Below are 26,827 nucleotides of genomic sequence, written 5' to 3' on the forward strand. Positions count from 1 at the left end.
CAAATCGACGGGACAGTAGTGGAGGAGGTGGAAAGTTTTAAGTTCCTCGGCGTACACATCACGGACAAACTGAAATGGTCCACCCACACAGACATCGTGGTGAAGAATCTTCAACCTCAGGAGGCTGAAGAAATTTGGCTTGTCACCAAAAACACTCACACAACTTTTACAGATGCACAATCGAGAGCATCCTGTCGGGCTGTATCACCACCTGGTACGGCAACTGCTCCGTCCACAACTGTAAGGCTCTCCAGAGGGTAGTGAGGTCTGCACAACGCATCACCGGCGGCTAACTACCTGCCCTCCAGGACACCTACACCACCCGATGTCACAGGAAGGCCAAAAAGATCAACAAGGACAACAACCACCCGAGCCACTGCCTGTTCACCACGCAATCATCCAGAACGCGAGGTCAGTACAGGTGCATCAAAGCTGGGACCGAGAGACTGAAAAACAGCTTCTATCCCAAGGCCATCAGACTGTTAAACAGCCATCACCAACATTGAGTGGCTGCTGCCAACATACTGACTCAAATCTCTAGCCACTTCAATCAAAAAAAATTGGATGTAATAAATGTATCACTAGTCACTTTAAACAATGCCACTTTATATAATGTTCACATACCCTACATTACTCATCTCATATGTATATACTGTACTCTATACCATCTACTGCATCTTGCCTATGCTGTTCAGCCATCGCTCATCCATATATTTATATGTACATATTCTTATTCATTCCTTTACACTTGTGTGTGTATAAGGTAGTTGTTGTGAAATTGTTAGATTACTTGTTAGATATTACTGCACGGTCGGAACTAGAAGCACAAGCATTTTGCTACACTCGCATTAACATCTGCTAACCATGTGTATGTGATGAATAAAATTCAGCAATACAGAACAATAAACTCAGCAATATAGTGATCAATATCAATGTAGTACTAAAAAATAAGGTAGAACAAAAATATACGTGTAATACAAATAAGAAATAAGAAGAATACGAGATGGTAAGAAGCTTTAAACAGGGTCAGTTCCCAATACCAAATGTACAGTGTGCAGGGATACTATACTGTAGTGATAGAGGTAAATATGTATAGACCTTACCCGTAACCTTAACTTCAAATGAAGATCTAAAAGCACATTTTAGATTTTATACATTTTTACGATATAGACCATTTTGACTTTGTGGCTGTGRTAACTAGTGGAAACCGTGCAGGTCAAGCACCCTAGAAGTGCAAGTCATTAGTTATCTGTAGCTAGTATTTATTTATTTGTCTATTGTTTTTGCAAAGTGTGCATAACACTTTTTTACAGTATCAACTAAGATGCCACTTAAATTCAGAACAAAACAAACACACACAAAAGTAATTATGTGGCTTATCCTATAGCAGATTATTTGCATCTGTTTGTGCCAAGTAAATGAAAACTGTAATGATATACTTGTTTATTTATTATTATGTTATTATACATTAGGTATTTAAGGTATATTCTACATAAACCTATTTACCAATGTATATTGCAATGGCTGTTTGTTAATACAGTAGTTCAATGTTTTTCTATAGACTACACAGCTAAAGGTAACTTCCTTAGTATTAATTGCCAAACTACAGTAAAATGTTAAAACATTCAAAATACCCAGTATGTTCAGCTAAACATGAAATTCCCCCGCTACATTTATTTTCTCCATCTACGAATCATAGTCATAATACTCCTCAGTGTCTGTCTGCTCCACTTGGTCCTCAGGTGCGGTTTCCATGAAGTACTCCTCACATCTGTCCTGGGCCATCAGGTACGCTCTCCAGCTGTCCCCCGGCGCACTCACATGCTCGTTACACAGCTCTTTAGGGATCTCCACCCTCCTGGCCAGCAGGGTCCTCTTGACCCCCAGGAGCTCACAGCTGCAGTTCCAGGGGTTCCCGTCTAGGTAGACGGTCCTCAGCCGGGGAAGCAGGTCCAGGGTGATCTGGGGGAGGGAGGTCAGCTTGTTTCTCCTCAAGTTCAACACCTGCAGGCGCTTCAGGGATCTCAGCTCCTGCTCCTGGACGGCCTCGATGCGGTTCCCTTTCAAGTCCAGGCGGATCAGACTCTCTGGAAGCCTGCCAGAGAGACATGTTAACAGAACAGTGCACAGTTGTGTCTGCTCTTACCAAAAGGCCAAAGGAGTCACATGGATCTACAGTTAAGATGTGTTTATCTATCATCTTGTGGTTTTATACTCAAATATGTTTAACCAAAGACCTACAATGTGGTTAGGCCACTATTCTATCTATAATACTCAATTGAATGTACAACACATCTATAATGTATTTCATGAATTCATAAATATGATCCCAAATGTTAGTCTACAACATGCTAATAAAGCACCATATCAAGGGATGAAATACATACCCGTCTGGAATAGAGGAGAGGAGGTTCTGTTCCAGAGCCAGGTTGGTTATGTGAACGCTGTTCCTCAGAGCATTAGCTTCAAAGTTCCAGATTGTGTTATTCTCTAGGAAGAGATGCTTCAGCTGTTTCATTCCAGACAGGTGCTGGAAGGTGACTTCCTGGATGGAGTTCTGTCTGCAGTCCAGTCTTTCCAGTTTGGGGCTCAGTCTACTGGGCAGCACCCTCAGGTGGTTTCCTGGCAGTTCCAGCACTGTGAGGTTGGGCAAGCGAAGGCCACCGTCCACAGAAACCAACCTATTGTAGGACGCAGACAGAGACGTGAGGTTGCGGAGTTGGCCCATCTCGCGGTTTCTCAGTGCTCGTATTTGGTTCCTGTCCAAGTTCAGGTAGGACAGGGCGTGAGGGAGATCGAGTGGGACTCTTGATAGGAGGTTCCCTGGTAAACGCAGTGTCGTCAAGGACTGTAGTGGTGTGAAAAAGGATGAGGGAAAACAGGGGATCTTGTTGTTCCCCAAGCTCAACAGATTCAGTTGGGGGAGTCTCAGAGCACCTTGCACTGTCTCAATTTGATTTCCATCCAGGTAAAGGCACTCCAACTTCTCCAGGGTGGAGAGGGTGTTGGAACGCAGGTTGGTGATCTGGTTATTCTGAAGATCAAGCAGACGTAGTTTCTTCAGCCCCTCAAAGACAGACTCCTGGAGGCCTGTGATCCTGTTGTGGCCCACGTTGAGGGTCTCCAGGCTGGGTGGGAGACCACGGGGGATCTGATGCAGTTTATTCTTCTGTAGATCCAGGCTTCTTAGTAGCCCCTGAGCCCTGAGAGCATTGGCCTCCACCACCTCCACTCCACAGGATGAAATGATCACTTCCTCCAGCTCTGTCAGGCCAGATATGTCTCTACCCTGGAAAAGACAAACATATCAGGAGAAGATATGAACTAATGTGCACCATTATACAAACAATATGCTATTAATCAGAAGTAAATCATCCCTCAGTGTGTTTAAATCAAACTGATTTCTAAGGATTAATTACAAGATTGCTAAAATGAAAGGTCTGAAAATGGTTTGATAGTGAATCTATTGTTACCAATGTCACTGATTCTCGATGGTTATTATCAAATTAGCAATTCCACTCTTACCTTTAGTTGCTTGATGTGGTTGTATCCCAGGTTTAGTTTCCTCACATCTTTAGTGATTCCAGTGGGAAAAGACTGCAACCTGAAACACTGCACTGACTTTGCACTATCACACACACACTTCTTTGGACAAACATTGCTACAGATGCACACGAGAGTATGCAATGTAATACTTGCCAGCAAGATCATGAGAAACCGCATCATGAACACCCAGCCTAGTTGGGCATCTCAGTAAAAAAGAACAGCACTCCCTCTTGCTCTGGGGTTTAAATACCTCAGCAAGGATTATGTGGGAGAGAGTAGGTGCTCTGTTTCATTTGGAACAATGGCAGAGATGTTTATCTTGGTTAAAAAACAACATTTGACACCGACAAGGAACTGACACAAACAGTAATAGATAGCCCTTCTGTTTGCGGACGTGAGAAACTTGCTGATAAACCATTTACAACCCATTCAGTTAAACAAAAACTATTTCCTCCTCTGTCTATTTGAATACTCTGTCTGCCACTGTCTTGAAGGAGTTGCCATATATTTGCATGTTATGTTTTAAGAGATGTTAGATGAACTACCTTAACCCTGATTACTGCATGCACGTGTGACTAAGTCGCTTTGGATAAAAGCGTTGGCTAAATGGCATATATTATTAGTAACATTTAATACAGATTAATGAACAACGACCACTTGTCTTTTAACTGAACGATTGCCTTCTGTAGTGCCACCCAGGGAATGTATATTTCTCTCTCATGAACATTAAATAAATAAAATATTTGTCTGATTATTCCAACAATGGTGTGAGATAAGAGGTTAGCAAATACAATTAAAAGTAATTTATTTAATGCAAAAAGTAGCTATGTAAAATATGTAATACTGTCTGCATAGCCACTCACACCATGCCTACAATGACATAAGAAATGTTTACACTCTCCAACAAGATATTTTAGACACAGGGAGTGGCCAACAAAAACAAGTGTGAAAAGCAAAGCATTTAACTGCAATTGTTAACGACAAAAGGTACAATAATATGTGCTACTGTCTGCCAGTATAAGGAGTGGCAGGAAACTGCCCCCAAGAACTCGACACAGATTGACTAGATATGCTATCGATTGCTTTTTCTCTGTTGTGTGGCAGACTGTTGTAGTCGATTCATAGCTATAATCCGTATCCGATTTCGGATTTCCTGGTAGCATTAGGGTTTTGGGAAAGAACCAAATACATTTATTTTAGCTAGTCTTCTCTGAAAAGAAACACTTTCGTATGATTAGGGCATTTAGAGTACAGTGTAACTCTGGTATTACGACTCAGTTAACTTATACAGTGTGTCGGAAACAAAGCGCTGATTTTATTTGTGAAGGGAATCGGTTAGTCAGCTAGCTTTAGCTTTTAGCCTGCACTGTTGGACATGTCTGGCTCGGCCGGTGCCTCTCCGTCAGCCCAGGGCACGGCCCTGGTCAGTCCAGGCACGGGGATGTCCATGTTTCGGTGGCTTGAGGTTCTGGAGAAGGAGTTTGACAAGGCGTTTGTTGACGTMGATTTACTACTTGGAGAAATCGACCCAGATCAAGCTGACATCACATACGAGGGTCGTCAAAAGATGACAAGTCTCAGCTCCTGTTTTGCTCAGCTTTGCCACAAAGCCCAGACGATTTTTCAACTTAATCACAAAGTAGAGGTGAGCGCAAACTTGTCTTGTATAAATGCTAAAAAGAATGCGCATGATCATTTGATATGTTAATGGTGTACTTATGCTGTGTAGGCCAACAAGCTAGCTCCTAGTTAGCTAAATAGCTGTCAGAATTGGAATGTCCTCCATAGCTCTCTTCATGCATGACAGTGCGTCTCTGGACATCCAGTTGAGTGACCGGTCGAGGGTAGATGGCCCGACATAATCCCAAACAACAATTTCCGTACATTGTCCCTTCCTAAAAGTTTGAAATTGACCACTCAGTATCAATATATGTTGTGTAACTTGTGTTGACAATCTGCATTTCTGCTCCAGCAATTGACAGAATAAGAATTAGGTGACAGTACACACACAATATTTGACAGCCACTTCACATTGTGAGAAGCCATCAAATCTATTGATGAGAGAAACAGAAACAAGGGTCATCCTGACCCTTACTCCACCATGACCTTACCATGCTCAATAGCCATTGTTTGGTCAGTGGTGTAGTTGACTCTGTCAACACCTTCCCAGCAATTCTTGAGACTACCGTAGAGCTCCTATTACTGCCTGTATGTAAATTGATACTGCATTTCAGCCTCTACCTTCAGCGCAGTATAGTGCTGAGAGCAGGAATTCTGGCTTTACACAACCAGTTGGCACCCAACAACACCTACTACAAAGTCATGGCCTAAGGGTATATGACATGGCTAAAGTAAACCAAATCTGTGGAAAATCAGCTATGATTGGGTTTGTGAAATGCCTGTTTTCTGTCCACTGGTTACGGCTGTTGGTGTGTGACCAATTAGATTTATGTTAAGATCTATTTAGAGAAAGTAGGTTAGATCTGTATTTTTACATTTTTAACTAGGCCTACATGTTTTCCACCTACCTAAGGTAGCTTTGAGCTAATGACAGGTTGACACAATGGTCACATTACAGCAGGAAGGTCAGGTCAGAAGCCCATGATAAAACACATCAAAGGCACCAAGGTAAGGGCATAGAAATGTCAAATACTGGAGCATGGGAAGTTCACTAATAATTGTCAGATTCCACATCAGCAGGAGCAGAAAATATTTTTGGTATTGCAGATTGTTCTGGCAATTCTCAAACTTCAATGGGAGGAAGGATGTTTGAAATGCTTTTTTCACAAACCATTGAGAATATCATGAAAGTAAGTGCCCATTTTAGGCCTATACATGCCTCCTGTGAGACCCTTTGATCGGTGAACAGTAGGCCTACATGATACAGACATCTTGGTATTAGAGGTCGACCGATTAATTGGAATGGCCGATTTAATTATTCCCAGCCGYGTCCTCAGAGCATGCGCAGACCAGCTGGCTGGTGTGTTTACGGACATATTCAATCAATCCTTGTCCCAGTCTGCTGTTCCCACATGCTTCAAGAGGGCCACCATTGTTCCTGTTCCCAAGAAAGCTAAGGTAACTGAGCTAAACGACTACGCCCGTACGCACTCACTTCCGTCATCATGAAGTGCTTTGAGAGACTAGTCAAGGACCATATCACCTCCACCCTACCGGTCACCCTAGACCCACTCAATTTGCTTACCGACCCAATAGGTCCACAGACGACGCAATCGCAACCACACTGCACACTGCCCTAACCATCTGGACAAGAGGAATACCCATGTGAGAATGCTGTTCATCGATTACAGCTCAGCATTTAACACCATAGTACCCTCCAAACTCGTCATCAAGCTCGAGACCCTGGGTCTCGACCCGCCCTGTGCAACTGGGTCCTGGACTTCCTGACGGGCCGCCCCAGGTGGTGAGGGTAGGTACAACATCTCCACCCCGCTGATCCTCAACACTGGGGCCCACAAGGGTGCGTTCTGAGCCCTCTCCTGTACTCCCTGTTCACCCACGAACTGCGTGGCCATGCACGCCTCCAACTCAATCATCAAGTTTGCGGATGACACTACAGTGGTAGGCTTGATTACCAACAACGACGAGACGGCCTACAGGGAGGAGGTGAGGGCCCTCGGAGTGTGGGTGTCAGGAAAATAACCTACACTCAACGTCAACAAACAAAGGAGATGATTGTGGACTTCAGGAAACAGCAGAGGGAGCACCCCCCTATCCACATCGACGGGTCAGTAGTGGAGAAGGTGGAAAGTTTTAAGTTCCTCGGTGTACACATCACGGACAAACTGATTGGTCCACCCACACAGACAGCGTTGTGAAGAAGGCGCAGCAGCGCCTCTTCAACCTCAGGAGGCTGAAGAAATTCGGCTTGTCACCAAAAGCACTCACAAACTTCTACAGATGCACAATCGAGAGCATCCTGTCGGGCTGTATCACCGCCTGGTACGGCAACTGCTCCGCCCACAACCGTAAGGCTCTCCAGAGGGTAGTGAGGTCTGCAGAACGCATCACCGGGGGCAAACTACCTGCCCTCCAGGACACCTACACCACCCGATGTCACAGGAAGGCCATAAAGATCATCAAGGACAACAACCACCCAAGCCACTGCCTGTTCACCCCGCTATCATCCAGAAGGCGAGGTCAGTACAGGTGCATCAAAGCAGGGACCGAGAGACTGAAAAACACCTTCTATCTCAAGGCCATCAGACTGTTAAACAGCCACCACTAACATTTAGCGGCGCTGCCAACATACTGACTCAACTCCAGCCACTTTAAAAATGGGAATTGATGGAAATTATGTAAAAATGTACCACTAGCCACTTTAAACAATGCCACTTTATGTTTACATACCCTACAGTACTCATCTCATATGTATATACCGTACTCTATACCATCTACTGCATCTTGCCATCTTTATGTAATACATGTACCACTAGCCACTTTAAACTATGCCACTTTATGTTTACATACCCTACAGTACTCATCTCATATGTATATACCGTACTCTATACCATCTACTGCATCTTGCCATGCCGTTCTGTACCACACTCATTCATATTCTTTATGTACATATTCTTTATCCCTTTACACTTGTGTGTGTTGTATAAGGTAGTAGTTGTGGAATTGTTAGGTTAGATTACTTGTTGGTTATTACTGCATTGTCGGAACTAGAAGCACAAGCATTTCGCTACACTCGCATTAACATCTGCTAACCATGTGTATATGACTAATACAATTTGATTTGATTTGATTAGGGCCGATTTCAAGTTTCATAACAATCGGAAATCGGTACTTTTGGACACCGATTTGGCCGATTTTTAAAATGTATGTTTTTTTTTACACCTTTATTTAACTAGGCAAGTCAGTTAAGAACACATTCTTATTTTCAATGAAGGCCTAGGAACGGTGGGTTAACTGCCTTGTTCAGAGGCAGAACGACAGATTTTTTACCTTGTCAGCTTGGGATTCGTTTTTCCAACCTTCCGGTTACTAGTCCAACGCTCTACACCACCTGCCTTACATTGCACTCCACGAGGAGCCTGTATGGCAGGCTGACTACCTGTTACGCGAGGGCAGCAAGAAGCCAAGGTAAGTTGCTAGCTAGCATTAAACCTATCTTATAAAAAACAATCAATCTTAACATAATCACTAGTTAATTACACATGGTTGATATTACTAGTTTATCTAGCGTGTCCTGCGTTGCATATAATCGATGCGGTGGCCTGTTAATTTCTCATCGAATCACAGCCTACACCAAACCTAACCATAAACATCAATGGCTTTTCTTTAAAATCAATACAAAGTATAATCAAAGTATATATTTTTAAACCTGCATATTTCGTTAATATTGCCTGCTAACATGATTTTTTTTTATAATTAGGGAAATTGTGTCACTTCTCTTGCGTTCCGTGCAAGCTAGTCAGGATATATGCAGCAGTTTGGGCCGCCTGGCTCGTTGCGAACTGTGTGAAGTCCATTTATTCCTAACAAAGACCGTAATTAATTTGCCAGAATTGTACATAATTATGACATAACATTGAAGTGTATACAATGTAACAGGAATATTTAGACTTAGGGATGCCACCCGTTAGATAAAATATGGAACGGTTCCGTATTTCACTGAAAGAATGAACGTTTTGTTTTCGAAATGATAGTTTCCGGATTCGACCATATCAATGACCAAAGGCTAGTATTTCTGTGTGTTATAATTAAGTCTATGATTTGATATTCRATAGAGCAGTCWGACTGAGCGATGGTAGGCAGCAGCAGGCTCGTAAGCATTCATTCAAACAGCACTTTCGTGCGTTTGCCAGCAGCTCTTCGCAATGCTTCAAGCATTGAGCTGTTTATGACTTCAAGCCTATCAACTCCCGAGATTAGGCTGGTGTAACCGATGTGAAATGGCTAGCTAGTTAGCGGGGTGCGCCCTAATAGCGTTTCAAGCGATGGGGAGCGATGGGTAACGATGCTTCGAGGGTGGCTGTTGTCGATGTGTTCCTGGTTCGAGCCCAGGTAGGGGCGAGGAGAGGGACGGAAGCTATACTGTTACACTGGCAATACTAAAGTGCCTATAAGAACATCCAATAGTCAAAGGTATATGAAATACAAATGGTATGGAGAGTAATAGTCCTATAATTCCTATAATAACTACAACCTAAAACTTCTTACCTGCGAATATTGAAGACTCATGTTAATAGGAACCACCAGCTTTCATATGTTCTCATGTTCTGAGGAAGGAACTTAAACATTAGCTTTCTTACATGGCACATATTGCACTTTTACTTTCTTCTCCAACACTTTGTTTTTGCATTATTTAAACCAAATTGAACATGCTTCATTATTTATTTGAGTCTAAATTGATTTTATTGATGTATTATATTAAGTTAAAATAAGTGTTAATTCAGTATTGTTGTAATTGTCATTATTACAAATAAATGTTTAAAAATCGGCTGATTAATCGGTATCGGCCTTTTTTGGTCCTCCAATAATCGGTATCGGTATCGGCGTTGAAAAACCATAATCGGCCGACCTCTACTTGGTATTATTATTCTCTAAATTTAAAAGTTTCTTGATTCTTTAATACAATTTTCATTTATTCAATATCAAAAATATGAATCTCAACTACTGCAGCAGATTCTTGGGAGGGGCCACAGACCAGAACTAGAAGGGGTCTCAGGGTAGAGGAAGAGTAAACTGTTAAAATTTCAGATGTATTACATTTTACAAACATAAAGGCTCAAGATTAAGTTATTTAACATATAACTTCAGTAACTAAGGTCTCTCTTAAAGTATTTTAGCTCCCAGCCTGTCTGCTATTGTCTCCAGTCCTTTCTCCCCTTGAATGTGAGCAGCAGCAGCCTACTCAACTGTTTGGTCTGATTGGCTGAACAATCACACACATGATTGACTAATGAACCTCAGCTGGGCTCTATTAGCCTCCTAACTGGGGAGTGCTGGAAGGGCATTGTAAGAGGGTTTGCTGTTTACAGCACCACAACTACCCTTGTTGATTTTAAGACATATTATTTGGAACAATATACTCTACAAGTACATCACATTTCCAGAGTGGGCTCTCTGCTAATTCTGACGGTGTGATCAATTTTATGAGCACCACCAACACTGTGAATGGGAAAATGGATTCAAAGGGTTCTCCCACTTCTGGTGACTTTCTGAATGTGCAATCCTAAAGGAGAACTGTGATTGGTTAATGACCTGTAATGTCTATTTCTATGAAGAAGAACAAAAAATGGGTCATATCTTTTAAAAGTAGCAGAGAGCCCACTCTGGAAATGTGATGTGTTTGAAGAGTATATTGTTGCAAACACAGGGCTCTATGCTGACCTTAGTTTACAAGGAGCACGTCTGTCCCTCATTTGAAAAATGTAGGTGCACACAAAGACATTTAGGAACGCAATGAAAACTATGAGGTATTAAAGCTAGAATCCTTAATTCTTCTAGGCGCACCGGTGCTCCTGAATTAAAATTCCAGGTCGCACAGCAAAATATTTAGGCGCATATGCAAGTCAAATGGTCGCACTGTAGAGCCTTGAAACAATATGTCTAAAAATAGGCAAAATCAAAAAGGGTAGTTTTGAGATTTTTTAAATGTTGAATAAATGAATGTGAAAATGTCTTTCATGAACTGGACATAGGCTACTCCATATTTGAGGGAGCACTAAAAGGAATATAAGTCTAAAAAGGGCCTAAAATCGACAATTTCATCATGATAAAAAAATAAATGTAAAAAGCATGTTAAACATCCTTCCTCCGAATGAAGTTCCTATGTGAGAATTGCCAGAACAGATCTGAGATGCCCAAAATATTTTCAGCTGTCGTGGAATCGCCCAATATTAATCTAGGTTCTCACACAGAAGACCATACATAACCAACGTTCTTTAGTAATACTAGTCCCATGCGAATAGGGCTCAAGAAGAGTTTTAGGTTGCCTAAAATCCTATTCGGACTGGATTAGTTTTACTGGGGAAGAAGGGTAGTGCAAATATGTGCATGAGCACAAAACACCACGTCTTTGTAATTTTAGTCCTGTTCGAATCTGCCATGTCAGGAGAGTAACAATTCCAGCCAGAATAACCGACTGTTTTTTTTGGCAAACTCCAAAATCATCTGATAATACTAGTCCCATGCGAATCGACATTCCTGTGTTTTGAGAGAAATGTCTGAGTTTGACAGGTGTTGCTTGCACTTTGAGCAAGGAAACTKACTCGATAAATTGAACAGTGCTGTGCATAGCCTATATATGAAGGGCCTAGATGTATCAACTTTCACAGGGAATGCTTTTGTTTATACGTTATGTGCGAATGAGTTGAACATTGCCAAATGCATCAATAAAAAATATTAYGTCTATTTAATGCAACCAGCATACAACTGAACTAAACGTTTGGAAATGACAAGTTCACTTCCTCATTCATAGCCTAAAACGCATATCAAGTGCATTGTTTAGCTCACATCTGAAGGCTGGGGGGTATTTAGGACGTCTTATATTGCGGATTGCTAAAATATCCTAATGATTATGAACACACTTTCTAAAATCAAATATTATGGCGACGCTATACCAAAGGTGGTTTGGTATGGTTTAGAAATTTGGGAACCAAGATCCTAACTGTTATAGGTTCTATTTTGCCATGTTTATCAGAAGTGTTGCAAAAACTTGGCAATAATCAACTGACTGGCTTTCTTGATGTCTATAGTATTCTCTCGGGTATGCAATCTGGTTTCCACTCAGGTCATGGATGTGTCATTGCAACCTTAAAGGTCATCAAGAATGTCACCATTGCCCTTGATTCTAAGCAATATTGTGCTGCTATTTTTATTGACTTGGCCAAAGCTTTTGATACCGTAGACCATTCCATTCTTGTGGGCCAGCTAAGGAGTATTGGTGTCTCTGGGGGGTATTTGGGCTAGTTTGCTAACTACCTCAAAGAGTGCAGTGTATAAAGTCAGAAAATCTGCTGTCTCAGCCACTGCTTGTCACCAAGGGAGTACCCCAAGGCTCGACCCTAGGCCCCATGCTCTTCTCAATTTACATCAACAACATAGCTCAGGGAGTAGGAAGCTCTCTCATCCATTTATTTGCTAATGATACAGTCTTATACTCAGCTGGCCCCTCCCTGGATTTTGTGTTAAATGCTCTACAACAAATGTGGTTTGGTAAGAAGAATGCCCCTCCTCCCACACGTGTTATTTCTACCTCTGAGGGTTTAGAGCTTGAGCTAGTCACGTCATACAAGTACTTGGGGGTATGGCTAGACAGTGCACTGTCCTCCTCTCAGCACATATCAAAGCTGCAGGTTAAAGATAAATCTAGACTTGGTTTCCTCTATCGTAATTGGTCCTCTCTCACCTCAGCTGCTAAACTAACCCTGATTCAGATGACCATCCTACCCATGCTAGATTAAGGAGACATAATTTATAGATCGGCAGGTAAGTGTGCTCTCGAGCGGCTAGGTGTTCTTTACCATTCGGCCATCAGATTTGCCACCAATGCTCCTTATAGGACACATCACTGCACTCTATACTCCTCTGTTAATATTTTATTTAACTAGGCAAGTCCGTTAAGAACAAATTCTTATTTACAATGACGGCCTACAGGGGAACAGTGGGTTAATTGCCTTGTTCAGGGGCAGAACGACAGATTTTTATCTTGTCAGCTCGGGGATTCGATCCAGCATCCTTTCGGTTTCTGGACCAATGCTCTAACCACTAGGCTACCTGCCGCCCCTAGTCTGTAAACTGGTCATCGCTGTATACCCGTCGCAAGACCCACTGGTTGATGCTTATTTAAAAAACTATTTTAGGCCTCACTCCCCCCTGTCTGAGATATCTACTGCAGCCCTCATCCTCCACATACAACACCCGTTCTGCCAGTCACATTCTGTTAAAGGTCCCCAAAGCACACACATCCCTGGGCCGCTCCTCTTTTCAGTTCGCTGCAGCTAGCAACTGGAACGAGCTGCAACAAACACTCAAACTGGACAGTTTTATCTCAATCTCTTCATTCAAAGACTAAATCATAGACACTCTTACTGACAGTTGTGGCTGCTTTGTTGGATGTATTGTTGTTTCTACCTTCTTGCCCTTTGTGCTGTTGTCTGAGCCCAATAATGTTTGTACCATGTTTTGTGCTTCTACCATGTTGGGTTGCTACCATGTTGTTACAGTTGAAGTTGAAGTTTACATACACCTTAGCCAAATACATTTAAACTCCGTTTTCACAATTCCTCACATTTAATCCTAGTAAAAATTCCCTGTCTTAGGTCAGTTAAGATCACCACTTTATTTTAAGAATGTGAAATGTCAGAATAATAGTAGAGAGAATGATTTATTTCAGCTTTTATTTCTTTCATCACATTCCCAGTGGGTCAGAAGTTTACATACACTCAATTAGTATTTGGTAGCATTGCCTTTTAAATTGTTTAACTTGAGTCAAATGTTTTGGGGAGCCTTCCACAAGCTTCCCACAATAAGTTGGGTGTATTTTGGCCCATTCCTCCTGACAGAGCTGGTGTAACTGAGTCAGGTTTGTAGGCCTCCGTGCTCACACACACTTTTTCGGTTCTGCCCACAAATGTTCTATAGGATTGAGGTCAGGGCTTTGTGATGACCACTCCAATACCTTGACTTTATTGTCCTTAAGCCATTTTGCCACAACTTCGGAAGTATGCTTGGGGTCATTGTCCATTTGGAAGACCCATATGCGACCAAGCTTTAACTTCCTGACTGATGTCTTGAGATGTTGCTTCAATATATCCACATAATTTTCCATCCTCATGATGTCATCTATTTTGTGAAGTGCACCAGTCCCTCCTGCAGCAAAGCACCCCCACAACATGATGCTGCCACCCCTGTGCTTCACGGTTGGGATGGTGTTCTTCGGCTTGCAAGCTTCCCCCTTTTTCCTCCAAACATAACGATGGTCATTATGGCCAAAAAGTTATATTTTTGTTTCATCAGACCAGAGGACATTTCTCCAAAAAGTACGATCTTTGTCCCCATGTGCAGTTGCAAACCGTAGTCCATCTTTTTTTATGGCAGTTTTGGAGCAGTGACTTCTTCCTTGCTGAGCGGCCTTTCAGGTTATGTCGATATAGGACTTGTTTTACTGTGGATATAAATACTTTTGGACCTGTTTCCTCCAGCATCTTCACAAGGTCCTTTGCTGTTGTTCTGGGATTGATTTGCACTTTTCGCACCAAAGTACGTTTATCTCTAGGAGACGCGTCTCCTTCCTGAGTGGTATGACGGGTGCGTGGTCCCATGGTGTTTATACTTGCGTGCTATTGCTCGTACAGATGAGCGTGGTACCTTCAGGCGTTTGGAAATTGCTCCCAAGGATGAACCAGACTACAATTGTTTTTCTGAGGTCTTGGCTGATTTCTTTTGATTTTCCCATGATGTCAAACAGAGGCACTGAGTTTGAAGGTAGGCCTTGAAATACATCCACAGGTACACTTCCAATTGACTCAGGCTACTTGACATCATTTATCAGAAGCTTCTAAAGCCATGACATCATTTTCTGAAATTTTTCAAGCTGTTTAAAGGCACAGTCAACTTATTGTATGTAAACTTCTGACCCACTGGAATTGTGATACAGTGAATTATAAGTTAAATAATCTGTCTGTAAACAATTGTTGGAAAAATGACTTGTGTCATGCACAAAGTAGATGTCCTAACCGACTTGCTAAAACTATAGTTTGGTAACAAGAAATTTGCGGAGTGGTTGAAAAACGAGTKTTAATGACTCCAACCTAAGTGCATGCAATCTTCCGACTTCAACTGTATGTTATGTTGCTACCATGCTGTGTTATATGTTGCTGCCTTGCTATGTTGTCATCTTAGGTCTSTCTTTATGTAGTGTTGTGTTGTTCTCTTGTTGTGATGTCTGTTTTGTCCTATATTTATATAGTATTTATTTATTTTTATCCCAGGCCCCTGTCCCCGCAGGAGGCCTTTTGGTAGGCCGTCATTGTAAATAAGAATTTGTTCTTAACCGATTCTTAACTGACTTGCGTAGTTAAATAAAGGTTAAATAAAAAAAACTCTACGTTTTTGTTGTAACTGTCAATTTGTTGCATAAAAAAAACTAATCCTGTCGAAACACATTACCACGTTCTCTACTAATACTATTCCTGTGTGAATAGTGTTTTATATCACGTGTCAAACTCATTCCACGGAGTGCTGTGTCACTGAGTTTTCTTGACTCCTTTGTACTTGATAGATAAATTAAGGTCACCGGGGCTGCAGTCCAAACACTTAAAAGACACACCCTCGTCCACTTACCCTCGCCTTTTGCCCTTGGGGGAATCCCCATCACCATCTTGGAGGGTGGTGCAAATGATTAGCCAAGCAAGGGAAGTTTGCAACGTAAGCCCCTCAGCCATCGTTTTTAGTCGAGTTTGCGAGTGTACAATTATGTTCACTCCGGGGCCTAAAACACCCCATAATTCAATTCGTGACRATTGTACATCAGCTAAGAAAAGTCCGGCAAAACTTTAAATCTCAATATGAATATGGAGTCAAAATACAAGTGTAAGTAAAAACTAATGTAAAGAAGTTAGAAACTGTGCTACTAATGCACAAACACGTCTCGCAAAAGTAAGATGTTTTTGTTTGATTAGCTTTTGGAAATTGTAGAAATATTTTTTATCCTTCAGAAGTAGCTAGGTAGGCTAACGGTAGTTAGCAAATTAATTTGCTTGCTATCATACAGTAGGCATATTAATAATTATATAGTTAATATAGGTGGACATGCAATCATAATTGACTGTAGCGCATATTAAGCACCCACAAGCTACCAGTGGCTGAACACACAATCATCGCGGGATGAACAAGTGACGAATTTCCGAACAAGGGCAGTCCATTTTAAAAACCATTCCTTCCTCCCTCGCCCCTTGCCCTGCAAGTGTATACTCGTCAGACGTCATGAAACGTCATCAGAAGTGTCCACTTAATTTGAGGGCTGAGGGGATAGGGTGTGTGTTTTACGTGTTTGGACCGCAGCCTAAGTAGTAAGGAACTCCCCTCACCTGGTTGTCTTGATCTTTAATTGAAAGGAAAAACCAAAGCCAGCAAGACTCTAGGCCCTCAAGGGATTGAGTTTGACACCCATGCCTTCTACTCATTGGGACCTTACTTAAAGAATAAGGCCAGAGGGGTGTGGTATATGGCCAATATACCATGGCTAAGGGCTGTTCTCAAGCATGGCGCAAAGTGGAGTGTCTGGACGCAGCCCTTAGCTGTGGTATATTGGCAATATACCACAAACCCCTGAGGTGCCTTATTGCTATTATAAACTGGTTACCAATGTAATTAGAGCACTAAAAACAAATGTTTTGTCATACCTGTGGTATACGGTCTGATATACCACAATTGTCAGCCAGTCAGCATTCAGGGCTCGAACTACCCAGTTTATAACAGCATATAAACTAGTGTTGGCTAAAAATGACCTAGTGTAGTTGCACCATAACCCATTTTATTTGGTCTGTTGGCATGTTATTCTTAGCAATGCTGCTGTGCTGTCAGAATAGCTAGTAAACACTCATGAAAGTAGAGTAGAAGGTTTTCTAGACCTTGAAGGCTCAGATTGGTGAGTCAAGCCCATTTTTCCTGCCCAGCCATTGGAACTCATTGCGGGCATCCATTTCTAGATTCAGAATTTTGGCCAACTCAGAATTCCAGATGAATACAAGTGTAAATCGGCTAGATTTACATTTGGATCTATATTTGCTGAAGACCATAAGACYGAAGAGGAAGAATGTCTTCAGGTCCAGGGCCTCTCTGGTACCCAGATGTTCAGTGACTTAGTGTTTCTACACGTAAGGACATTTGGTGTCTTGGCTGGTGCCTGTTTCAGACCCCATGAGGATGGGGTCCGCTGGTGTAATCTACTTTACCCCCTTCGTTAAAAATCTATTAAAACTATTCTTTATTTTCTCCATAGTCCTACTGAGACTTCAATGGGGGCTTTATCTACTTATGTGAGATGAATCAGTTTTGCATGTGTGTGTGAATCACTTAAAAAGCTTAACTGTGGAWGATGTAAGTCTGCCGGGGAAGCCAAGCTTCAGGGAATTGCTTTCTGTCATTATGTTGCCAACACTTGAGACACAGTTTAGCTTTTTGCTCTTGTCGAGGGAGCAAGGTTTTTTTATGMAAACAAAATAGATTGTAGAATAATGACCAAACATAAAGTGATGGCTCAGCTATTAAGAATTCCTCCGTCTCGGCTCCGGACTGTTACTCTGGCATATTTTATCAGGAAGAGGACAGGTCAGCCGGACCCGTGTTTTAGCCGTTCTGATTAGAGAGCACGGATATAGACACAAAAAAACTGAGCAAACTAGAATGCTATTTGGCACAAAACCGAAAGTACACAGTGGCACAATACCTGACCACTGTGAATCTCTGACTATGCACAGACTCCGTGAGCATTGCCTTGCTATTGAGGAAGGCAGCCAAAGCAGACCTGGGTCTCAAGAGAAGACAGGCTATGCCCACAAAATGAGGTGGAAACTGAGCTACACTTCCTAACCTCCTGCCAAATGTATGACCACATTAGAGACACATATTTCCCTCAGATTACACAGATCCACAAAGAATTCGAAAACAAATGCAATTTTGAAAAACTCCCACATCTATTGGATGAAATAACACCATGTGCAATCACAGCAGCAAGATTTGTGACCTGTTACCACAAGAAAAGAGCAACCAGTGAAGAACAAACACCATTGTAAATACTATCTTTATTTATTTTCCCTTTTGTACTTTAAGTATTTGCACATCATTACAATACTGTATATAGACATAATATGACACTTGAAATGTCTTTATTCTTTTGGAACTTTTGTGAGTAATGTTTACTGTTGATTTTTTGTTTTGTTTATTTCACTTGCTTTGGCGATGGTTGGGGCTCCCAAGTGGCGCAGCGGTCTAAGGCACTGCATCTCAGTGCTAGAGGCGTCATGACAGGCACCCTGGTTCGAATACAGACTGTATCACAACCTGCCGTGATTGGGAGTCCCATAGGGCGGCGCAGAATTGACCCAGCATCGTCCGGGTTTGGCCGGTATAGGCCGTCATTGCAAATAAGAAGTAGTTCTTAACTGACTTGCCTAGTTAAATAAATAAATAAAAATTCCATGCCAAAAAAGCCCCTTAAATTGAAACTTAAATTTAATATAGAGATCACTCTCAGTGACTCAGCCTCCAGCAAAGAGATGCCCACGTTCCACACTGTGTCACAATCAGGATGTCCTGCCCTTTTTGGTGTGTGTGTGTGTCACTGTTTCCCCCTACCTATCTTACATTTGAGAAGCTATAGAATATTCGTACTATAGAGTATTCTATTTGATTTAGACTGGGTCTCTATAATGAAGGCCTGACTATAACAGTGATAGATGAGTCTCTGTCTGAGGATGATGATAAATCATTTAGGAGACAGAGGCTGTTTAGTATTCAGTCAGATTCACATGATAAGCACACTCTTCTTTCATCATCATAGGTGGAGTGAATCCTAAAATATGAACCTCATTCATATCATAGATTAATTCATTCCCACGGCTGTGACGGGCAGGTGGCCCCAGTTCAATGGCATAAATAAATAAGTGATTTGTCTCTGAACCTAAGTATGCTTCCCATGTTGCCAAGCTCAGTAGGCTCCAGAGACTAGCACAAATGTGATTTTTTTTTTTCAGGGTTTTGTTTGCATACAATAGACAACCCTGAGTGCACGATTTGTAGGCCTATTCATTTTGGCAAAATTCATTCAGGCTTGAATAAATAGTAGCCTGCTTTCTAAGAAAAAACTTGTTGAAAAATCTGGAAGAGAACAGAGAGAGAATGTAAAACAGACCAATCCATGGCATGGGCTAATGGCACACTGATAATAATAATGGCATGGGATAATGGCATGGGCATGGCACACTGATTGCACTATATATAAATGATGAGGGTTCCTAAGAATCTTGGAAATCAGAAGAAGCGTACACTTATGTAACTCTCTCCCTCCTCCAGGCTCAGCTGGTGGACCTGCGTTCGGAGCTGACTGACGTGCAGGCGGAGAACGTGGTGGTGGAGAGGGAGGTCCACGACCAGCTCCTCCACCTTCATGCCATGCAGCTGCAGCTTCATGCCAAGGCTGGACAGACTGTGGACTCTGACTCCATCAAAGACAGGATGGTAGGGCACCACACACACACACGACTGCTAATATATTTTTGGGGTATACCTGCCGAGGTTCCAGTGGGTCTGTAAAGTGGTAAATGGTGGTATTCTTCCCCACTGCTTGGCTGTGATTTTAACTCTGCCTTTCTAACCTTTGACCCCTTCTGTTCTTCTCACCTTAAGCCTGTTCCCTCAGTGGAGGAGATGGTAAGTGTGTGCATGTCGTCTGTGTGTCTGGTTTTGTGGTTAGTGATAGCTGTGCGTCTGTGTCTTGCATGTGTCTGTGTACTCATCCTAACCTCAAGTTTGGTMTTTTCCTGCTCTTGCTGACAACAGTTGCTCATTAATAAGTCCAACAGGCCCTCTATGGGGCTTGTGCTAGCAATGACTGACAGTGATATCAGATATGGAATTACTGTAGCATTGTTGTTTGTTATTGCCTATTCATGTATATTCGTGTTGCCCGATTTGATAGGAAAATGCATGTTTTGATACTTGGAAAGAGTTTTGTCTCAATAGTCAACAAAGTGCAAAGGGAAATAGGTACCACATAAATTACTACAAGACAAAAAAGCTCATTCAATCAAGCCAGATGGTCTTATAAAAGCAAAGCTTACTTTCATATAATTTAAAAMGTTTGAAAAAGTAGTAGAATGGGATAATGTCTTGGTGTGAGGTGAAAAGCATTCAATAGTTTATTTTGTAAGTTTGCGGTACGAATCACATTATTGTGGGAGCACCTCCGCTAAGAGTATGAATTAGGCTGTTTGAGAAGTTTTGAATCCTAAGCAACCTGCTTACACACAGTTTGAAGTACAATACCAACATAGCTACAGTAGTAGGTCAAAGCTGTGTGCTCTAAAACCTTGGTAGAGCATGGGTGAAGTAGGCATTGTGTGCTCATGAATTTCCTTTTTTGGCTTCAGACGAATGCCTACTTCGCAATTAAAACAGTTTTTGTGCTTAATTGATATGTGATTGTGGTCATGTTTTCATCATAACAAATCAGAAAATGTAAGCAAATTTTCTCCAAAAGGAAATTACCAATTGTTCTGGTTGGCAATTTGATGCAAAGTTCTGAATGAACCAACTGGCTGTACCTGTGTTCTACAGATTAAGTTCACATCTTTGACCCTTTGTTCAATCTCTAACTTAACCGCTATGGACAACTTGTTCATCATGGTCACCATAAGGATTAGTGCTTTGAACTTATTATAGCCAAATCCACAGTTACATATCTTGTGTGTCCTGTGTGTGTCTTGTCCTCAAGTAGATATTTAATTTAACTTTCATCTATACTGTATCCATGTTCGTCTTTGACATGGTATTTGTGGATGTAGCACAGCACTCGCTCTCTCTGTAGAGTTTAACTCAACTATTTATCTTCGCGTGCGTGTGTGCGCGTGCGTGTGTGCGTATGCGTGTGTGTGTGTGCGCCCGCGCCCTCCCGCCTGCCTGTGTGTGACAGGAGAGGGAGCTGCAGGCCAACAAGAAGGAGAAGGTGAAGGAGGTGAAGCTGGAGACAGAGGTCAAGCTGCATAAGAAGGAGAATGAGGCCCTCCGTAGGCACGTCGCTGTACTGCAGGCTGAGGTCTATGGGGCCAGATTGGCAGCCAAGTACCTGGACAAGGAGCTGGCTGGAAGGTAACCCTAACCCTAGCTTAGACTGAAATAACCAATAATGCTGACTGTGGTAACTAGTTGTCTTTGGATCCATCATCTCCAGAGTACAGCAGATCCAGCTGCTGGGTCGGGACATGAAGGGGCCCGCTCACGACAAGCTGTGGAACCAGCTGGAGGCTGAGATCCACCTCCACCGCCACAAAACAGTCATCCGGGCCTGTAGGGGGCGTAACGACCCCAAGAAACCCCTAGCGTCTCCAGTGGGGCATGTGAGTGGACATCAGAGTAGAGGGGTTTGATTCTCATTGTAGTGAAAATATTTGTTTCCTCTTTGTGTATCGCTAATTGTTTGCTTGTTTGATCTCTCCCTCAGGAAACAGACATACTGAAGAAGACTCAAGGAGTTGGTCCTATTCGTAAAGTAGTGCTGGCCAAAGAAGATCACGAGGGACTTGGAATTTCAATCACGGTAAACTCCACCACCAATTTTTGCCCAAATCAGAAAGTGTTAAATGCTATGTCTCAACCCATAGTGTGATGCTCATCTGTAATGGTCCATGCCCTAATATTTCTGTGCGTGTCTGTGTGTTATTTCTGGATGGACAGGGTGGTAAGGAACACGGGGTACCCATCCTGATCTCAGAGATCCATCCTACCCAGCCTGCAGAGCGCTGTGGGGGGCTCCATGTGGGCGATGCCATCCTGGCTGTCAACAGCATCAACCTGAGGGACGCCAAACACAAGGAGGCTGTCACCATCCTCTCACAACAGGTCAGACTCAGCCCCAGGAAGAGAGAAGGGTTGCATCTTGAATTTATGACTATGTATTATGACGTGACAAGCTACAGTGGAAGAGTTGACTACAGCATATACAGCTTGGGACCAGGCTAAGTAAAACCATAGTAAAAAGCGAATACATTCCTTTTGTGATCCACATTTCAAAAGCCTTTTGTCACCCTCTCTGTGACACCCAGTTAATGTTTAGCCTGGGGGTTCCAACTTTTACTGAGTCAGTCATGTCTATCCTTAACTTTAGTCAGCCCACACTCTCTAGAGTAATTGAATGAAGGTTCATGCTGGGGTTGGTTCATTTAGCCTGTGGGACTGCTGCTGTGGATAGGGGAAAAACAGTTAATCATGCCTCAGCAAACAAACAAACCAACTAAGCTTTTGGGTAACCTATTGTTAAGTTTTCTCTCACACTGCCGTGTGTGTGTGTGTCTGTCTGTGTGTGTCTGTCTGTGTGTGTCTGTCTGTGTGTGTCTGTCTGTGTGTGTCTGTCTGTGTGTGTCTGTCTGTGTCTGTGCGTGTCTGTGCGTGCTGCTGTCCGTGTGTGCGTGTCCACGCGTGTCTGTTTGTGCGCGCGTCTGTTTGTGCGCGTGTCTGTTTGTGCGCGTGTCTGCGTGTCCGTGTCTGCGTGTCCGTGTCTGCGTGTCTGTTTGTGCGCGTGTCTGTTTGTTGCGCGCGTCTGTTGTTGCGCGTGTCTGTGTGTGTGTCTGTGTGTGTGTGTGTGTCTGCGTGTGTCTGCCTCTGTGTACCCCAGAGGGGAGAGATAGAGTTTGAGGTGGTGTACGTGGCCCCGGAGGTGGACTCTGACGACGAGAACGTGGAGTATGAGGATGACAGCGGCCATCGCTACCGCCTCTACCTGGATGAGCTGGAGGAGGGGTCAGCCGCCAGCAGGAACAACGGCACAGCAGACTCAGCATCACTACAAGGCAAGTTATCTCTGCTGTACCTCTGTCCTGGGCTTTCATTGATCATAAAAAACGCACACGTAGTTGTCACAGTAGTAGGGCTTTATTTTCATGTACGTGCATCTTAAAGTGTTTTTACTTCACATTCACTTGCATTATACAAATGGGAGTCTGTGTTAATTGTCATACTCATACTGACCTTGTGCCATACCCGGATATTCGGTAGTACCGGCACTGAGCACATGGGGTGCCATTTTGAAACCACACTGAGCCTCTGAGTACGGAACAAAAATATAAATGCAACATGCAACAATTTCAACGATTTTTACGGCGTTACAGTTCATATAAGGAAATCAGTCAATTTAAATAATTAAATTAGGACCTAATCTATGGATTTCACATGACTGGGCAAGGGCACAGCCATGGGTGGACCTGGGAGGGCATAGGCCCCCCCACTGGGGAGCCAGGCCCAGCCAATTAGTTTTTCCCCACAAAAAGGCTTTATTACAGACAGAAATACTCCTCAGTTTCGTCAGCTGTCTGGGTGGCTGGTCTCAGACGATCCCGCATGTGGAGGTCCTGGACTGGAATGGTTGCACGTGGTCTGCAGTTGAGAGGCCGGTTGGATGTACTGCCAAGTTCTCTAAAACAACGTTGGCGGCGGCTTATGGTAGAGAAATGAACATTAAATTATCTGGCAACAGCTCTGGTGGACATTCCTGCAGTCAGCATGCCAATTGCACGCTCTCTCAAAACTTGAGACATCTGTGTTGCATTGTGTTGTGTGACCAAACTGCACATTTTAGAGTGGCCTTTTATTGTCCCCAGCACAAGTTGCACCTGTGTAATGATCATGCTGTTTAATCAGCTTCTTGATATGCCACACCTGTCATGTGGATGGATTATGTTGGCAAAGGAGAAATGCTTACTGACAGGGATGTAAACAMATTTTAGCACAAAATTGGAGAGAAATAAGCTTTTTGTGTTTAAGGAACATTTCTGGAGAAAAAAAAAATTCAGCTCATGAAACATGTATATTTTTGTTCAATATACATGTAACATCCCATAAAGAATTCAAACTAAATGCTAACAAGCGCATTGCAAACATTTTATACAGTCTCTGACCTAAAGTATTTGCAGGACAGACATCGCAGCTCATAAAGTTATACAAGTAACTCAAAAATGTTACTCACAGTTGGCTGCACATGCAAAACAAATATTAGACATTAATGCTCTTGATCCAGGAAGGGATTCTCTGCTGTTACCAAGCGATACTTGATTTTGGAAGACGCTAACCACTTAGCACAACTGAGGAGCATTTTAGACAGTTATAACTTAATAGTTATAAGATAACTAGCTGGCAAACATTTAGTTGTGAATTCCATACTGTAACTAGATCACCTGGCGTGTGCTGCACAACAGTGAGAGACTCACAAGGCTCCGGTGTCTCTTCGTTGAGTGCTTGTAAACAAACACAACATGACTAGGGAACACTGGTAAGCTTCAGAATGAAAAATAATGTGACAGGTGAAATGAACGCAACCTTTTTTATCACCTAACATATTGCACAAGTTGACTACAGGTATTTACTTAAAAAGCAGAAAAAATATTCAATGTATAAAAAAAATTCAAAGAAATTTCAACGGTATTAAAAAAACATAAAATCTATATTTTTTTGTCACATAGGCCGAATGCAACCGAATATACCTTGTAGTGAAATGCTTACTTACAAGGCCTTAACACTTATTTTTCCTAACTGCATTGTTGGTTAAGTATTTACAAAAATAAACTGAAGTAAAAAAAAAAAAATGTAATTACAAATATAGAAGGAAAATTAGAAAAATAATTAGAGCAACAGTAAAATAACAGTAGTGAGGCTATATACAGGGGGTACCGGTACAGAGTCAATATGCGGGGGCACAGGTTAGTTGAGATAATTGAGGTAATATGTACATTGACTATGCATGGATAATAAACAGAGTAGCAGCAGTGTAAAATCGATGGTGGGGGGGAGATGATGCAAATAGTCCTAGTAGCCATTTGATTAGCTGTTCAGGAGTCTTATAGCTTGGGGGTAGTAGAAGCTGTTAAGAAGCCTCCTGTGGCTATTTCCAAATACCCTGATATACGGTATACCGCCCAAGCCTAGTAAATGGACTTTAGACTGCCACAATACCATATGAGCATATGTGAATGAACAGAAAATATGGCATATCAGCTGGTACAAGAGTGATAGATGTTACATTAAGGAGAGAGTGTGTATTCATGTTTGTCTCTATGTGCTTGCAGCAGCCCTGGAAAAGATGTCCGTGGGTGACGGCCCAGAGAACGGAGACACGGGGATCTTCAGTGAGACGCCATCGGAGGAGACCCCGTCTAAGACCGCTGAGTCCGGAAAGAGCACCTCCTAGAGGGGCAGGGAGGATCTGGAGGAATGGGGGAGGGGGGGTGGGGGGTGTGGGATTGGAGTAGGGAGAAGAGCTGAAAGACTGGACTGCACATGTATTTTTGTACTATACTGTATGAGATTTGAGAGACTGGACTGCATCAGAGTCCAATGGAGGATGTATGAGGGGAGAAATGGGGATAGTCGGCTCATCATTAAGTCGTCATGGAAACGCACTCAAAGCTCTGTTAAATTCATGTTACTATCTTTGCAACGGTGAGGAGCCAATGAGAGAAGACCACAGATTGAGGAGAAGATGTGGGTCTAGATGATTGAATGGATGGACTGAGTGGTATTTTTCTGTGTGTATAGTTACTGATCCTATTTGCCCCCACATTAAGACTACACTTCCTTACTGTGAGACTGCCCTGCTGGTAATGAATACTGTTTTACTAGGCTGAGGAAATCTTCTCTCCATAAATGTTGGCTTTTATTTATCTATTACACATGTAGCTTGTGTAGAGGGGTTTCCCTCAACTGTAATGTTCATCTTCTACCACTGATTATGATCTCAATGTTTATTCCCATGTCAAACCTGCACCGCTGTAAGATCCAGCTACCAGTAGGCTTAGCCCTCAAGTGTTCAGAATATAGAACAGCCACATTCACCTATTGGATGTCAAAACAGAATGTACAGTCAGGGAAAGACTTGTCAGAATTCAAAGGATTTCAACTATTAGGGTGTGCCCTCTGTGTTTGATCAATGGTATCACAGAATGTTACCATAGTCCTCATTACACAACATTTTAATTTAAAGATGGGGCACTCTGAGCAATGCATCTTGTGTGCTACCTCGTTGTCTTCATACTGTTCAAAGTCCTTGCCGTTTACTCTGAGGCACACACTGGCTAATGTTCTCTGAAAACAAGTTGTGTATGACAAAGTTTCTGGTATCTCTGGAAGTATTTCTTTCATATATATATATATATATATAACCACAAGCTCCATTGCCAGAAATTAGAAGTGCAATATCTTTAAACTCAACTAGGATTTCTCCTTTACCGCCTTTGTTCTTGTCCCTTTTCACACAAAGTACATATCTTGCTTGTCCCTGAAGTCCTTCGCTGTATTGTTTTCCCACCCTTCTCTATTACTGGTGTGGTGTGATCTTGTATCAGTGGCTGTGTTTTCAGACTCGTTAGGACCCAAAGATGACTGACCGCAGCGTGTCGGCTGTACTGTGTTCTGATATTAAGAGCTGTCAGAGGGTTATCAACCTGTTAAGGGATGGGAGTTTCCAGCTTTAATCTATGAATTTCACACAACCAAAAGGTTTGTGTACATGCAAACAGGTTTTTATGCACTGAAGATCAAT

The 26,827-nt window shown here is 42.4% G+C and overlaps 2 protein-coding genes across 4 annotated transcripts; one reads left to right on the forward strand and one right to left on the reverse strand.

Annotated features, from left to right (window-relative positions):
• Positions 1-1,428: 1,428 nt before the first annotated feature.
• LOC111954207 (nephrocan) lies at positions 1,429-3,726 on the reverse strand. Its single transcript, XM_023973744.2, has 3 exons — positions 3,526-3,726; positions 2,388-3,289; positions 1,429-2,095 (listed from the first exon to the last, which is right to left on the reverse strand). The coding sequence occupies exons 1-3, from the start codon at positions 3,724-3,726 to the stop codon at positions 1,687-1,689; spliced, it is 1,512 nt and encodes a 503-aa protein (XP_023829512.1). The 3' UTR covers positions 1,429-1,686.
• A 1,108-nt stretch (positions 3,727-4,834) lies between these two features.
• Positions 4,835-25,532, forward strand: LOC111954324 (Golgi-associated PDZ and coiled-coil motif-containing protein). 3 transcript variants are annotated; one of them, XM_023973968.2, is made up of 9 exons: positions 4,835-5,191; positions 19,597-19,761; positions 19,930-19,953; positions 21,215-21,390; positions 21,473-21,638; positions 21,743-21,838; positions 21,976-22,140; positions 22,913-23,087; positions 25,356-25,532. In XM_023973968.2, exons 1-9 carry the CDS (start codon positions 4,922-4,924, stop codon positions 25,475-25,477), a joined length of 1,359 nt encoding a protein of 452 aa, XP_023829736.1. In that variant the 5' UTR covers positions 4,835-4,921; the 3' UTR covers positions 25,478-25,532. The 3 variants fall into 3 exon arrangements, with proteins under 3 accessions (XP_023829736.1, XP_023829737.1, XP_023829738.1); XM_023973969.2 differs by having other exon boundaries at positions 25,359-25,532; XM_023973970.2 differs by lacking the exon at positions 19,930-19,953.
• The last annotated feature ends 1,295 nt before the right edge of the window (positions 25,533-26,827 follow it).

The sequence above is a fragment of the Salvelinus sp. IW2-2015 genome, linkage group LG28 (assembly GCF_002910315.2).
Source record: "Salvelinus sp. IW2-2015 linkage group LG28, ASM291031v2, whole genome shotgun sequence".
Taxonomy (NCBI): Eukaryota; Metazoa; Chordata; class Actinopteri; order Salmoniformes; family Salmonidae; genus Salvelinus; species Salvelinus sp. IW2-2015.

What these genes read in the sequence shown, in the direction of transcription:
- LOC111954207 (XM_023973744.2), bottom strand. Translation starts at nt 3,726, where the DNA reads ATGATGCGGTTTCTCATGATCTTGCTGGCAAGTATTACATTGCATACT. An exon ending in ACCACATCAAGCAACTAAAG is followed by an intron (nt 3,290 to 3,525) that starts GTAAGAGTGGAA and finishes TGTCTTTTCCAG; the next exon opens with GGTAGAGACATATCTGGCCT. An exon ending in CTCTCCTCTATTCCAGACGG is followed by an intron (nt 2,096 to 2,387) that starts GTATGTATTTCA and finishes TCTCTCTGGCAG; the next exon opens with GCTTCCAGAGAGTCTGATCC.